The sequence below is a fragment of the Pygoscelis adeliae genome, unplaced genomic scaffold (genome assembly GCF_000699105.1).
Source record: "Pygoscelis adeliae isolate BGI_AS28 unplaced genomic scaffold, ASM69910v1 Scaffold155, whole genome shotgun sequence".
Taxonomy (NCBI): domain Eukaryota; kingdom Metazoa; phylum Chordata; class Aves; order Sphenisciformes; family Spheniscidae; genus Pygoscelis; species Pygoscelis adeliae.
Window position 1 is genome coordinate 4,304,296 of NW_008824932.1, and position 16,163 is coordinate 4,320,458.

Consider the following 16,163-nt stretch of genomic DNA (forward strand, 5'->3'; position numbering starts at 1 on the left):
TTAATCGACAGCAGCATCAACGGACTAAGGCAGCTGGAGAGAGCAAGCCTGCCTGTAGTCACGGGGGAGAGAGAGACGATGCCACAAGCTAGACTGCCTCAGACCTTCTGTATCTAAGTGGCAATGAGAGAGCGAGCGTCTTTCCTGCTGCAAGAAGCCATTTGGATAGGATGTTTTCTGTTCCTTATATTCCTTTCTTTTTGTCTTCGCAGAACATATTCAAATGAGGCACCTTAGAAATCTCTGTGTTAGTGCATACGATGGTGCTGTAATCTATGTTGTAAAGTGGGTAGAAATCATCCGGTTTCTTCTCTGCTGGACCTCAAAGCAGGGTGTTGTTTATACCCTCCCATTATCTGTACCCTCTCTTCTCTGAACGTGGATTTAAAGAAGCAAGCACCTGTCTCCTCTTGCTACTGCATTTTTTAAAAGCCAAACTTTCCATGCCATTTTAATCGTATGTTAAGAAGATCTGTAACGTAACACACTGACTTATAGTGATGTCGAATTCTACAATCTGGGCAATTTTGCCAACAAGATTTAATGCACTTTAACTGAAGAAAAAAACTGAGCCTAACCGCAAATCTGTTTCTTATGGTGCTGAAATATCCCTTCCGACTGCACTGAGATAACCACAGGAAAGGGCTTTTACAGGCAAAAGTCACCTTTGATTATTGCACTTAGCAGTCCCCGTGGACTTAAATTTTGGTACGTACATATTTTAATACATTATATGAGCATGCTAATACAATATGGTGCTAATTAGAATGAAAAGAATAATATTACAAAATGAAATAATGGGTAGTCAGAATGCATAATGATGAAGTTGCATGTATTTTTAGGAGGTACTAATCAAGCCATTGCTAAACTAAAAGCTGAAGTATATTTGGGTTTTCTGTACTTCACGTGTTGATTGTGCTTGTAATAGAGACATTTTGCAGCTGGATTTTTTTGTTCGTAAAAAGCATTGTTAAATAATTAAAAACATTCTTTGCTATTTTCTGATTGATTAATTGAAATAATTTCTAACATCTGTTAGTTACTTATCAGACCCGCTGCACCATTAATATTTTACAGCATCTTTACAATGTGATGCTGGTGGCAGTGAAATCTCCATTTCATTTTCTTAAGGAGGAGGAAAAAAATACATCCATCAGCAAGAAGCTCCTTCTTTCTCCTGAGTTCAAATGCACTCCTGTTTGCATACAGAATGTGTGTGTGTGTGTCTGTGTGTTGTGTGGTTTTATTTCTTCTTGTTCGTAAGTCTTCCGCATAATATTGGGATGATAAAATGTCATAATAGCACTTAAGTGCTGGCCATTCTGAATCTAGAACTGTAATTGTCCAACATCCCTGTGGTTAGGAGGAAGCATTATTTTCCTCAGGGGATAAAAGTGTTTCTGTATTGCAAAGTAAACAGCTCTTTACATTCTGGAGTCAGAGAAGTCATTGTTAGCAAAGACCTTTTCCCTTTTCGAAAGGCACTAGCAAGGGAGCCAAAATTCAAGGCTCAGGGTATTTTTTCCAGTTCTTAAAACTACAGGGAGCATAACTTCCCCTATGAAGGGTGGGACGTCTATAAAAATGGACTATTTCTTTAAAGCCATGCAGTTGCATTCTCATTCTACTGAAGGAGCCACTTTTAACCTCTTTAAGTGAAGGGCTTAGCACTACTTAGCTTCAGTGATTTCACCCAGGTGCTAGAGCTCATGCTGTGCAGTACAGTGAGGACGAGGTATATAATCTGTAATCCCAGTCAAAATTCAAAGTATATTTTGTACTTCCAAATGAGTGCAGTGTTTCTTTTTCCTTAAATATCTGCATAAAAAGTTGTCAAATGATCTATAGTAGGAAACTTGCAACCTATTTCAGAAGGTCTTTCCTCTTTGACATTAGAATTTAATGCATCACTGTATGTGAAAACAGTAATGCTAGCTCACTGTTAAGAATGAGCAGGGAATGCAACTCTAAAAAGCATGTCTTAGCAATTTGTCTTATGTTCAACTGTTTGGATATTTCAAAGCTCACTTGGTATAAGGCACAGTTATGATAAGAGACAGAGTTCTGCAAAGTAATCTCTAGTATATTTTTCCATCACTGAATTTTTTCCTGGTTGCAGTGAAAGTATTCTTTGTACACCAAATACCATTAGGTCCTTATTAGTGCTGCTGTGGTCAGTACTTTGTGCAAATTGGATGTGGCTGGCCTGTTTACTTTGCCCTTACTGCCTTGCAAGCAACTAGAATGCAACAGCTCAAACTCGAGGGTCGAATGGCTGATTAGCATCCTTGACTTGTGCGGAATCCTTCTGATATACTGAATCTAGTGGAGGGAAGTGACAGGTAATGTGGAAGCAGATGTGTTCTCAAAGAGAGGAGGCAGTATTTGGAAGGGAGACAGACAGGACTGGAGAGGTGTGCAGACCTTTACAAATTAGGGGTTGGACTCAGGACTTTGGGCAACCCCGCTCTTGTGTTTCCAGGCTCTGTTCTCCTATGTTAAAATAAATAAAAAAAATCCCTCTGGTTTGGAAGAAGGCAATCAGTGCCTTTGTCATTCAAAAAGCTCCTTCAGTTTAATGTCAGCATTGCCAATTTTCAATGCAGCACAGCTGCAGCTTATGGCTGTCAAGCATGCTGAAAAGCAACTGATATTTTGGGGATCCTCATGTGAATAAGAGAACTGCATGTCTGAATATTAACGTATAGCACTGCTTTGATACTGTGATATTGGGTCGATTACTCCTCATGCTCTGAATTAAATATTTTTTGCACGCTGAGCGTATGAAAAGGAGGTGGTTTTGGGTTTGACCAAGAATGCTGTACGTTTGGCATCAGAGCAAATAGTTAAATTAGAAGTAAGGTATGCAACAGTCTTGTGAAGCACAAGGCGTTATTCTCACCTAGAAATTGTCTGAATCAATACAAAGATCTTGAATTTAATTACACAAATATTTCTAGGCAAACCAGTAAGGGGACTGCTTGCTCTTGCCAGTAAACCAGATACACTGGCAGGGAAGAAAAAAAATCGTGCTTGCTTTACTCCTCCCATGCTGACAGCTGATTGCATGGGCCACGACAGCGCGAGCGGCTCTGTGCTCCTTTGCCAATGTCCCTCTGATTTGGGGATACCTGGAGGGGCAGGTGCCAGTGAGCATGATTTTTTTTTTTTCTTTCCCCTCGGTGAGGTTTCACATAGTGTTAGTTTGACCTTTAAAAGGCAAAGTGAACATGTTGGAGAACCCCTTCTTTGTGTCCTTGCACTCAGCTGAATTTCCAAAAATGTTTGCATTCAGCGAACACTTGCAACAAAGTTCCTCCAATCAATTTCTGTTGACTTCTCAGTATGTTGGCTTCAATAGCTGAAATCCAGGGCTCTTCCTCCTCCCTGCTGCCTCCTTCTGTTCCTCCACAATGAGGAGGGGAAGAGAAAGGAGGGTCAAAAGAATTTCCCAAACAGAGCAACTCCCAGTTACAATTTTCCAGGGCTGCTTGGTTTCAGAAAACAAAATGCACTGAAAACAATTTGATTGCAAATACACAGGTGACTCTGTATGGCCCTTGTTACCAGCTAACAAAATACCTGACCACAGTGCGCATGTTAGGGGTACCAAAATGGTGGTGCCTCACCTACAGCTTACATTACTTATTTAACAACTTGCATTTGCATATTTTTAATCAAATATAAATGTACTCAAACAGAACACTCGTTTGTACTTGTATCTGCCCTGGCAGATGGTTAGGAATTGCTCACTGCCTGAGTTTACCAGTCAGCAGAACCTTTGATCGAGGGTCGATCAGGGCTGTCCGCACCTTTTCCAAGGAGGGTGACAAGCAAGCAATGCATGGGACTCGATGGGCCATGTGTATTGGTTGCAGCCTGTTGCAGTAATAAGGCACATCTATTAAGGTAACAGAGTATCTCTGAAGTGGCATTGATAGCTGTAAATAAAATCGGTCCTAGTGTGCTGTACAAGGAATACTAATACTGCAAAGATGTTTATAGTAACTAGTTAAGCTTTTTGCCCAGCTGTTTGCATTTTTATTCCCTGTTTAAGTGTAGCATGCACAACTGTCCAATATTAGTAAATGCAATGAGCCTGTAAAATGCTACGCATGCAGGAGATACACGGGTTTTGATCTAGAAAATGCTGGCTACTTGTATAGATGCTTTTCAGAGTTAGCGCTGTAAGAGCTGATTCAAGGTTTTGAAATATCTGGGAGTCCCCCAACCCCCTCCAGGAGTACCCCAAACTGAATTTGATGTCAAGAACATACAAGCATCAACAGTCACAGGAGGAGTTCAGTAGCTACAGTTGCTCAGTACTATTGCAGGATTGGACCCCTCTTAGGACAAAGAATAATCCTGATCTATTTATTAAATATTGTGTAAATTTTTGTCATTCTGCATGGGTTTAGTAATGGAAAACATCAGTGATAAACCAGTATCTGAAGTATCTGGTCAGTGTGTGCAGCAGAATAAAGGCTTTTTATTTCAGTCTTTTTGCAATTGGAATGACTTTGTTCTCTCGTATGAAAAATAAATATCATAATAAAAGGAGATTCAGCCTATCCTTAGGTGTCAGCTCATTTTAGACCTCCAAAAAGAAAGGGAAACAATGAGGAAAAAAAAATAATGCAGTATTGTTGTCATAAAAGAGAGTGTGAAGCAGCTCAAGTTCTATATGTCTTGGAGGAAAAATGGATCAGAACTGCAGTCATTGAAAGCCTGCTGAAGTTATCTTCAGTATAAAATTTCATATTTCAGGAGTAAAATCTGGTCACTGGAGAAATCAATGGCAAAACTGCCATTAAGATAGCTAGGGTGGGGTTTCTCTGTTGTACAGGTTTATCTGAATTTAATGCAACATATGCAGAAACTAGGCTTTATTAGAAGTCCAAAATGGAAAACAGTGAAACAGCTATCTACTGGGGAAATGGCCCAGACTTTAACCATCAAAAAGCAGATACCGTTTGAGAAGTTTGGAGACAATGGAGTTCGAGCTGTCTATGCTGTTTGCATTGTTTCTAATCAGGTAGGCTTCATGCTGTAGACAGACTCCCAGGAAGGGGCTATGGTATCTGGACTTACTTTTCTTAATCAGAAAGGCTAGGAATTGGTCTAAAATGACGTCTAGTGAAGCACCAGTAACATTGGTAGAGTCTGTTTAGCTCATTGTGAGCTTCCCAATTCACTCCTTTGCAGATCCTGTGCCACTTACGGTGATTATATAGAATGGCTCAATGCATATGCCAGTGCGGTGGAGTTCTAGCCGCTTCTAGTGTGGAAGCGCGTGCGCGCACGCCGGGCTGCGCTAAGGCCTCCTTCACTGGTTTTACCCTGCAGGGCTTAGTAGGAGATACCTGTACCCATGCCTGAAAATACTTTAAGATCAATTTAGTGACCCTGAACATCAGCCTTACGCTCATGCTCAGGCTTAGTTGATAGAAAAGGTTGTCTTGGGAGGTGGAAGAGGTGATAGAAGCAGACCCTTTGCATCCCCTGAATATTCATGATTTTAAGTCAGGCTACCATTGTATGGAAATAATTTTGATATAGAGACAGAGAGAACAAGGGGAAAAAAAATTACTGGTGTGCTTTTTAAGTGTTAACTGCCTGAAACCAGCTGCTTGTTGCCATTGCCACTTCAAGTGATCAAAAATGGGGGAAAAAAAAAATTAAAGGGTGGAAAAATATTTCTCTCTCTTCTTTTCATCCCTTGCAGATTGCTTACTCCATGGATGTAAAAGCATTTTGTTCTCATGTTCAGGGCTGTGCCTGAAGGCCCAGAGCTGGATTGCTAGAACCTAGAAGAGCTTTTTATTTATTTATTTATTTATTTTAGAATCAGTGCCTACCCTGATCAGAATTTTGCTTGTCCAGCAGTGTAATAAAGATGAGAAATATGGCAGTATTTTAGGAAATGGAGGAAAGATTTTTGTTGCTGATTACACGGGGACTCTGCCCCTAAAATCTGTGTGCAGATGGGATACTCGTTGCCTATTCAATAAGATCACTTCTAGTTGCAGCGCTGGCATGGTTCTCAGGCCGATTCTGAGAAGTCACACCACCCTTCTTCAGGGAAGGGAGGATGCTCTAGTAGTGAAGAAGCAAACATGCCTTAGAGAGCTGAGTTCAGCTGCCAGGTCTGCCAGCGTGTCACTCAGTCACTCTCTGCATCGACTCCTCATTTGTAAGATGAGGATCCCCCTCATGGGGCTGTGTGAGGATAATGCCACTCAAGATCGTAATGTCTCAAAACCTTACAGTAATCAGTATTTAAAATAAGAAGATAGCACAATTCTGTTTTATTAAAGTTCTATTTTACTTGTTTAATAAGTAGTTAATCCAGTTGTATAGAATTTAGCCAGTATGTTTCTTGAAATTATAGCTTGCCTTTAGTCACCTGTAGCGTTTACTGATGTGTCTATACACCAGAGTTCTCACGACTCCCAGGGTGTCTGCTGCTGAGCGGAAAACCTTTGGCACCTTTCTGAGAGCTTTTAGGCTGCCTGCCATGGAGCCAGGAGTGACCTAGGGATCTAAGCGTGTCTGTGCTCCATGCTGCTTAGCTGGAGGTGCTGTAAACCCAAGTGTCTGTCATACCTGTGGAAGAAATTCAGAAGCTTGGAGAATTCAAGGGCTTTAGAGTTCTGAAGGTCCCAGCTTAGCTGGGATTTCTTGTCCGTTCTTGGAGCTTCAAGCTAACAAGCTGTTGGGCAACAGATGACCAGGGCTTATGGGCTCATATCTATGTTAGTAAGAAATATAGGAAACTATTTCACAATATTTCTTTCCAGATTTTGAACGTGAAGAAAATGTTGAACTTTTTTGTTCCAAAAAATGGAACAGTGTTTTCCACCTGAACTTTGGAATATCCTGCAGAATAGGAATTTTGTCTGGTGATCTGCTCTGGTGCAGCTTTATCTAAACTGCAAAAAGGACCTGTTGTCCTGGGATGTGGAAGCCTTTTCAGTCCAATTCAAACTGAGATTCAGGGAGGTCAGTGTCGCTGCAACTGCAGGGTATTAGGAAAAGGGAAGGGGTGGGAGAAAACCTTTTTGGGATTTGAACAACGTATAACTGGGTGGATCTGCATCACTTGAAAGAAGAGACTCTTGGGTTTTATCTCCTCTTGTCTTGAGTAATGTTGTTCAGTGTTCTGAATTGCTTTGTTTATTATCCTTTAGACAGGGGAAAATCTAAAAAATTGTCTCTTACAGAGATGTTAATTACAATTGACACAATCTCGCTGTCATAAACCATAAGCTATTTTCCCACTGATTAAGGTATTATGTGTTTTTCAACCTGCAGGAAACGTTGCTTTCCTTTGTTCATTATCTCCTGCAAGATGATGAGTTCTAATCAGGAGGAGGTCACTTTGGGCGCTTTTCTCCAGTATATTGAAGATATGGGGATGAAGGCCTATGATGGCTTGGTTATACAGAATGCATCAGACATTGCTCGAGAGAATGATCGCATGAGGAATGAAACAAACCTGGCTTACTTGAAAGAAAAGAGTGAAAAACGCCGAAAACAAGAAGAAGCAATAAAACGGTAAATATTTTGATAAAAAGATGAGTGGTCTGGCAGAGTGAATGGACAGTAAGGGGCTCGGTCTCAGATGTATGGTAAATATGTGTAGACCAGTTGACTTCTAAGCAGCTTGCTGGTAAAAGCAATACAGACCATTGGCCCATGTCAGGCTGCTAACTGCACGTGTTTTACATCGATGCTGCATGGTTCTACCGCCCTCAATGGAAGAGAGTATTCCCATCCAAATGTGTTCAGTTTGAGCATGTGTGACATCTCCAGAAGGTGTGATCTGTTTAGGTCACACCTAAACAAAAAGTTTAGGTGTTTGGAATAGGAGATGTAGATCTAGTGGAAAATAGGTGCTCATCCACTCAGCGCTTTTAGATGGACAGTGTGTACTTTGTGCAAAGATGCATTGGTGTGCAGATCAAATGGACTCTCCTGGAGCTGATGTTTTAAATCTGGTAAATTATCAAAGCTCTCTAATTGCTGTCTGAAGTTTCAAAAAAAAATGTCTGTTATTTATGATTTCCTCACCATTCTGCATGCTCTAAAGTCGGTAAAAATATTGCAGTCGTTTAAAGGAAAATGGATCAAGCCCCTGATGGGCAGAACCCTGTAATGGCTCTTCTTGAACAATGCCATCGATTGTAGTTGACAGTTAATGAGAGGAGCACTCACATGACCTGGCCTCTTGTGCCAATGGATAGCAGTGAAATCTCTGCAGCCTCTTGGAGAGGAAAAGAAGGTTGAATGGGATAGATGTAAATATTTATTATATACACATTTGCATATAAAAAAATTGCATTTCTTGAGGAGAGAGGGTCAAATTGTGTAATACAGGTAAATCATCCATCCAAATGCTAAACTTTTGCATGCAGATGGATGGCTTGAGCACAAACTGATAGGTCCTTTGAAATTTTTTCCCCCAGTGTGAATCTTCTGTATTTCAGTTTAAGTGATTGCATTTTATGCTGTGTCTTGGATACTGTACATCCAGGTATAACAGCCATGCTGTGCTGTGAACGTTCCAGGAACGCCTCGGTAGTCTGGTAATTTTGATGGGATGTTTAAAGCAAAAAAAACAGCGCATAGTTTGACAGAGGAGGGAGAAAAAGCAATGTAAAGCAAAATTATGGCTGCTTTACATTCCAGGAAGGAGAATTTTTTGGATTGTCACTAATTTGGTTGGGGGGATAAGACTAATGTGAAATTAAGGTGAATAATGAGAGCCCATGCAATGTGTATTTTGGTACCTTCTGGACTATTATCTTGTCAGCTCAACTTTGGGGTGATGTTTAGGGGGATTCAAACTATTGGGGAGTCAAAGGCATAGGCTGCTTGTAGCAGGAGCTATACTATGCACAACTTCGTGAGAGAAAATGCTTTTTCTTGCAGCAGATTAATGTAGGAAGGTTTTTTTTGTTTGTGTTGATTTATGCTGGATACGCTTTTTGTTTCATTCTTGCCATCTTTGTTTAGTGTTCATGTCTCTCTCTTGATTACTGAATAGCTACATAAACTGCAAAATTTCCAAGAGAAAAGGGTAGGGAGACCCACCTCAAAATATTTCTTAATATGATGGACAGAGAAGTTAAGTTCTAGTTACATGAAGCAGAGGAAGAATTTGAATCTGCCTCACCTGCTAAGTTAGCGCGTACAAAAGTGCTAGTCAATAAATTGCTGTTTTAAAGTAGCAAGATGAAGAGTACTTTCTCATCTTACATTGCTGGCTCTTCCCCACTGAGGAAAATAATTAAAAATTTTTTTTTTAATATTTTAAATTTATTGAAACATCACTATCTGATTAATTTAGAATTGGCTGGAAAAAAAATAAATTCCCCAGGCCTTGTGGCAACTTCTTCATTTGATGATAAGCTATGTTAAACTGTCAATGTATACAGATGTACTTAGAATATAGTCTTCAGAGTTGACAGCTAATTAGGCTGTGCTCTGGCTAACCTGTTTACATGCACTTTAGTATGTGTGACCATAAAGGTCAGTAAGTGCCAGAACAGGTTTTGTTATGAATAAGTTTCTTGGGGCATGAGAAAGTAAGTTGTGGACCTACTGGTTCTTTATAGTCCTCTAGCCAAGCTTCTCTACCAAATTTGAATGGTGGTAACAGTACTTCCTACCTTGTGGTTGGTTGGTGAGGTTTTATTTATTGATCTTGGCAAAGTGATTTGATGAAGAGCTCTGGATAAGTGCAGATGATTTAAGGCTGAGCCAAACCATGAAATTCTTGCTCATGCTAAACTGAGATCATTGAGAACAGTGCTGTGCTCCCCAGATACATAGTCAGAAGACAAAAAGAAGATTACCAGCAACATAGTGGGCCTATCAGAGGAACAGCATGTATATGTTTGTGGATTGGAGGCATCAACATTTCTTGGATATAGTGCTCTTCTGTGGGAAACCATGTTTGTGGTGGTCCCCTCTAGTCCCTCCCCACTTGGCTTATCTCAGTAACATTGAGGGGGTCAATGATATCTGTCTGAGGAAACAAAGTGGGAGAAACGCCTTAGGAAATCTTAGGAAACACTGTCCTTGAGTCTTTTTCTCTGTCTTTTTCCTGTGTAAACTTGGAGAGGGAAAACGAGATATTTGTGATCAACCCTTGATTAGGAAAACCAAAAGCAATGGCAGACTAAGGGACAACATCTGATTTTGACTAAAGGAACCATGATATCTGAAGTCACTTAGACTGAGTGCAATTGAGTCTGCTCCCTGTAGTAACCTCCATTCATCCAAGACCAAGTTGTCTATTGAAACACAGCAGTCAAGAAAGGTAAAGAAGGATTATTGATTTCTTCTTTGTTCTGTACTATTTTCCTTATGTCTTTACCTTCCCTTGGTGGGTATTTCTATTATCCCTAATTCCTGATAGTGTGGCCTAGATATCAAGTGGTGCACATGTGCGGTGATAACAGTGCTACCAGGCTGGGGACTACCAACAGCTGAAAACAATCTCCTTAGCAACAAGGGAGTTGTCCCCTGTGATTCACCGCAGGTAGATTTTGAGCAGGAGAGAGGGTTCCAGCAAACACTCTCCTTTTGCTTGTGGGAGTCAAAATAAAGCAGCTCTAAGTCTTTGGCACCTACTGAAAATTACCTAATAGTCTGATTATTGAATTTCTGAGAAGCTATTTGATTTTAGTGTTCAGATGGTCTCTTTTAGAAGAAGGCTGATCATGTATATTAACAACATAGTAATGAGTAATTTATTATCTAATAAAGTGGTGGTATTCACACGAAATGCTATTTGGAAGCAGCTGTTATTTACCTAAATCATCTCATAACCATGCTGAGTGACTTAAAAGTTCATTGAAATACATTAGTCCGAGCAGTTTGGAAACAAGATCTGAAAAATGACCTAAAAAAAAAAAAAAAAAAAAGCCGTTTGATTGTACGTTTTGCCTTCCTAAGGATACATTGTGTTGTGTTTCTTCAGTAGCACTGATGTACCTTCAGTGTGATTGCTGTCTCATCGTGTGTGGTTCTGATAGGTTAATCATGGGGAAAAATGTATAGATCCATTGTATATTGCAGGGGATAAACCACATCGTATTCGATTGGGGGGAGGGGGGAAAAGGCAACCAGTCTTTGTCTGATGGCTGGGCTGAGTCAGCTGATCTGAATTTCTGACCTAATTTTAGTATCGTACTTAGCAATCATGCAGAGAAAATAAGGTTAATGTGCTGATCAGTAGCTGAGAGTAAGCCACAGTAAATATGTTAGTATATATATTTTGCGCCTAATTTTTAGACCTTTTTTTCTTCCATCTTTTATTCGTCTGGTCTCACTACTTGATCATTCACTACTTGTCCGTTCAGGCAGCCGTGTCCAGACCAAGAGAACATACTGGCGTATTGCCCACAGAGCTTATAAATTGCAAATAAAGTTATGAAGCAGTATCATTTTGACTGGCAATAAAGTTGCAGTACTGTGAGATGTACATTTGCCATGATGCAATATCTGCCGTAGGCAGCATTTCTGGGAACAGAAGGTAGATTTGCCTCAGCTGCTGTTGGTGCCAGGGAAAAGGTGAGTATTTTGAGTTTACATAGGGCATCTGTTAGAATGAGCAGTTGCTTTCTGACTCACCCATAACTGAAATACATATATTTAGATACTTTATTATACATAGTCTTGTGTGGATACTTCACCAGTGGTTTTTTTTTTATTGTATAAATACAAAATCCTGGTAAGAAACAAATGATGAAACTTCCTCCTCCTCTGAAGGCTGAGGCATGTTGCATTAATCACAGGGAGTGGCTGGGGTTGTACGCTTTCATAGGAGATGTATGCTTTCAAAGTTTTGGCTTCTAGTTTTTAGGCGTTGTTTAAGCTACTGCTTCTGTCGGGGATGTCGTCGTTTTGGTTTGTAACACTATGAAGATGTGACTGCTTTGGTGTAAAGCTGATGGTGTCAGTGGGCATGAATTTCTACCTGCCAAATCCTGGACTTAGCCATCAAAATATTTACTTCTACTTCTAATGGTTTCCCTTACTTGTAGCTCATTCCCAGCACCTAAATGGCTCTGTGGAAAGCCTTGTTTCTGCTTGTTGAGGGAAGTATCCAGACAGATGCTGTCAAGAGGAGGAGCTTTTAGGAGCACTGTTCTGTGCTAAAGCTAGCAGAAATGGGCCAGCCAGCCAGTGGCAGAGTTAAGCTCTTGTAATAAAGAAGGAATTGTAATGAACAGCTGTCATCCTAACCTCTCCTTCCTTTGGCAAATCAAATATTGAAGACTAACCCATCGGCAACAGTAAGATCATATTTTTCTCTTTTTTTTTTTTTTTAAGGTTGTGGAAGTAATTGAATTCAGGTATTATCTGTCTGTAGTTTTCTGTAGTTTCTATCCTTAGGTTCCTTCGTAAACAAGACATAAGTTTTGTGTCCTTCAGCTAAAAGTTCATTGTTATCAATTGTGGGCGACAGCAAGCAAATATAAAAATATTTCTATGCATGGGATTATTCACTGCCAAAAGCTCTGTTCAGCCGAGAAAACGTGTGTAATCTTAGAGTATAGGGACATGCTGAGGTGTTTCTACCAAAAGATTTCTACCAGAATCAAAATTACCTAAGTAAAATAATTTCATTATGAACTTATTATTTATAATAATGTCTTGAAATCAGAAAAATACTTTAGGTGAAAGAATGTTTAAAGTACTGTTTCTTCTTTTTCTGAACATTTGTAGTTGAAATTTTGTGTAGTGAACTACGCACTTCTAAATTTGCAGGAATACTCATGCTTACTAGATTTAATATGCTTACAGCCAGACCTCAAGAAAAATGTGAGGGGAGTGCAATAAATATTTTGGATCACGGCGAGGGGCTCAGCTGAAATACCTGCAAGCACATCATTGAGATGTTACAAATTACAGGCTTGTGAACTTGTTGTTATTGGTTAAGCGTGTCAGTGTGGGCTTTTGTGGTTTTTTTTGGTGGTGTGTGTTTGTTTTCTGTTTTTTTAATTCAAATCTAAGTTCACTCGGTGAATGTGATTTTTGGATATGAGGTCAGTGGTATGTGCTCCTTTAATCAAAGGGTATGTGTTATGAGGAAGCTTAACTGTGGCACAGGTTGTTTTCCTTATCTTCCTCCTGGACATGTTGAATGCTTATTTCATCCCAGATTAAATTACTGCTGTGATACCACCTTTATGGTGGAAGTGGCTGACGAGGTATGATAGAGACTAATTTAAGTATGATTTCAAAACCTTTTTCTCATGAAAATATCATAGGGTCTTTTTTGAAGTTGGGTTGACGTAGAAGGGGTAGCATTGATAGTTGTTTGGGTATTTTTTTCATGAAGAGTACGTAAAATGGTTGTGCAGTCAGTGACCTCCAAATGTATTTTTGTTGCATTTATAAGTAAACAGATGTGATGATCTAGCCAACAAATCCTCCCTTCCAAATGCTCATATCCATATGGCCGCCTGTATTATTGCCACACAAAATAAACAACAGAAACAATGCAAACTATATTATATTGCTGTTGCTGTTATTCTGAGAAGTTTTATTTTAGGACAGTCATGCAACAAATGTCATTGAAAATTTACCATAGAGACTGATAGTCTGCTTGGTAATCCCAAGTACCAAGGAAATAGAGCAGAAAACTATCCGTTTGGTATCTAAATCTTGATGTTGTTTTCAATAAATCTTCCATGATTTTAGGGCTCCTGCCTACAACTGTTACTCTTTTTTGGGGAAGCTGTATGATCTTTTCCCCTTCATCATTCCACAAATTGCTCAGACGTATACTGGCCCACCATGTCAGTGGATGCATTTTTGCTCAGGATTCATTTGCTATATTTAAAAGCGTAGTTGGAAGTGTGGGGTCACAGACAGCCCAGAGGACTTCTAAATGGGTTACAGACCCTTTTCCTCCTTCTTGTAAAAATCCAGTCTAAGTGGCTCCATGCTATTGGTATTCGCAGGCTGTCTGACCACCTGTGTAAATGAGTGAACTGGCCTTGCTCCAATTCCATTTGGGCGCGTGTTCGCATGCAACCTGCAGGCTGGTGCCTCCTCGGCAGGCTGAGTCATTCTGGAGGAGGTCTGTTGTACCACTGGGAGACAGTCCTTGACACACCATCGCTGAAAGATGCTGGGGGGTGTATGGATCTTAATGTCCAGTTTTTAGTCATTCGTTCCCATTCCACTTTTATTTCAATTTTTTTTCCCCTCACTATCTCTTTATTACTCTTTAACTATAGGATGTGGGATTGTAATTTTAACCTGGTAGTTAAAATTATCCAGCACTGCCTCTAACCAAAAAGCCCCCCTTAGCAAGACAGAGATGCATGTAGAGCTGTGGGGAAGTAGGTAATTTGCACAACCCTCTAGGGTTCTGGTGGTGCTGCTATTTCTAGTCAAAAATTTGCATTTGCTTGGAAAATATCTTCAAGTATATTATGAAATTGCAGAAATAAATAAAAACTGGTTTTGTGAAGACTGAATTCAAAAAAAGGGAGACTGTTTTGAAGCATGCCCAGTTAGAGTCTTTGTAACTAATCTAGGTTGGACTTCATTAATGGGGAAATACATTCAGTAAACCAGCACAATTAATATGCCATGTAACATTAACAAAGTCTCGCTGAGGACTGCTGGCAAAATTGAAGCATTGATCTGTTCTGGTTCAAGGCTTCCGGTAACCAAAAAGTACTCCATGCTGAAGTTCACTGAGACCTGACAAATGTTGTAATTGCCTGTGACCTGAACTAAGAACTCGTGTTACAGCCTGAAGGACAGATACTTGTACAGAAGACATGCAGAAAGTGGTCTCATGACCCGTAAGTAGCAAAACTGCAGCTAGCCACGCTCCTACACGTGCACACATGCAGGTTCAGCCACGTGCACTTTGGAAATTCTGCCACAACTGTCTGTAATAAACACTGGGAACATGCAGCACCGGTCTGAGAACCCGGCAGAACTGAAGGTCTGTGCTAGCATTAGAATAATATGAGTGAATCTTTCTGTGCCTTCAGGAAAATCCATTGTTTAACAATACCTGTTCATAGAGTTGAAGAAAACCAAACATGTTCTTTGAGCGAAACAGCTCCGTGCGTTGCTTTTTCCAGGGCCATAAATCACAGCTGTATTTTGCCGGCATTCATAATAATAAAGATTACTTCATGCCCCACCCAGCTGGCAGGCGTTTGTTCCCTTTGCATGGTCTCCTTCCCAGCACCTCTCTGACAGGCTATGCATGCTTTTATTTATTTATTTATTTATTTATTTTCCTCCACAGGAAAGCACAACCATAGTATGGTGCTTGATAATTTAATCAGGATGTTTATTTTCTTAGCCTAAAAAAAAAGCCTGCTCTTGGGTATAACCCTGAAAGCAGAGAATGTCAGCACAGACCACCTCTGCAACAGAAGCATCTGGTGATGGGCATCTTGTTGCCGAGTTATGCTAGACCAGTGGCTAAAATTTGTATGAAAACAGGAATGTGCATGTGCACTGATTAGATTTTTATGCAATTGGATTAAAAAGGGGGTAAGGAGAGATTAGCGAAGAAATGGATTGCAGAGACATTACTAGCTGTGCGTTTTATAGTTAATTTGAGACTCCTTTTACTTTTCCTTCTGGCTTTCCCCTCTAATTTGACTTGTAATGCTAAGTGAAGTCAGTTTAAAAATATTTAAAAAAAAAAAAAAACAACACCAAAACCCACCAAACAAAAAAAACCAACCCACCGTGTGGAGTATGTCCTCAGCACAGGGCCTTCATCAACAATATAGAGCCAGCAGCCATCTCCTGTGCTGAGAGGCCGTGGTGGAGCTGGTGTGGGGCGGGCAGCGCTCAGCCCCCGGGACAGCCCCGCTCAGCTGGGGGTTGGCAGTGCCGGTGCGCTGCTGGGGGCGAACGCTGCAGCTCCCCGTGCGAGCTGCCTGCGAATGAGCAAGTGAGCTGGTTTGGTCCCACAGAAGGCAGTTATAAGTGGAATTGTTTTTTATTTTATTTTTTATTGCACAGTACCCAAGGACCCCAAATGGAAATTAGATTCCTCTGAAACACTAATCCAGTGCACGCACGCACTCAGCTCACAGCATGAGCTGAAATTGTACCCAACAGGTGACTAAAGGGACAGCTGAAGAGTTAGGGGAGTGCTC

General features: G+C 40.4%; 1 protein-coding gene across 1 annotated transcript in view; it reads left to right on the plus strand.

Annotated features, from left to right (window-relative positions):
• Positions 1–212: 212 nt before the first annotated feature.
• NYAP2 (neuronal tyrosine-phosphorylated phosphoinositide-3-kinase adaptor 2) overlaps positions 213–16,163 on the plus strand; it is a 119,044-nt gene continuing 103,093 nt past the window's right edge. Inside the window, exons 1-2 of the mRNA XM_009325060.1 lie at positions 213–708; positions 7,315–7,557. Of these exons, the coding sequence (XP_009323335.1) occupies positions 7,352–7,557 (206 nt within the window). The 5' untranslated portion in view covers positions 213–708; positions 7,315–7,351. The remainder of the gene's footprint in view (positions 709–7,314; positions 7,558–16,163) is intronic.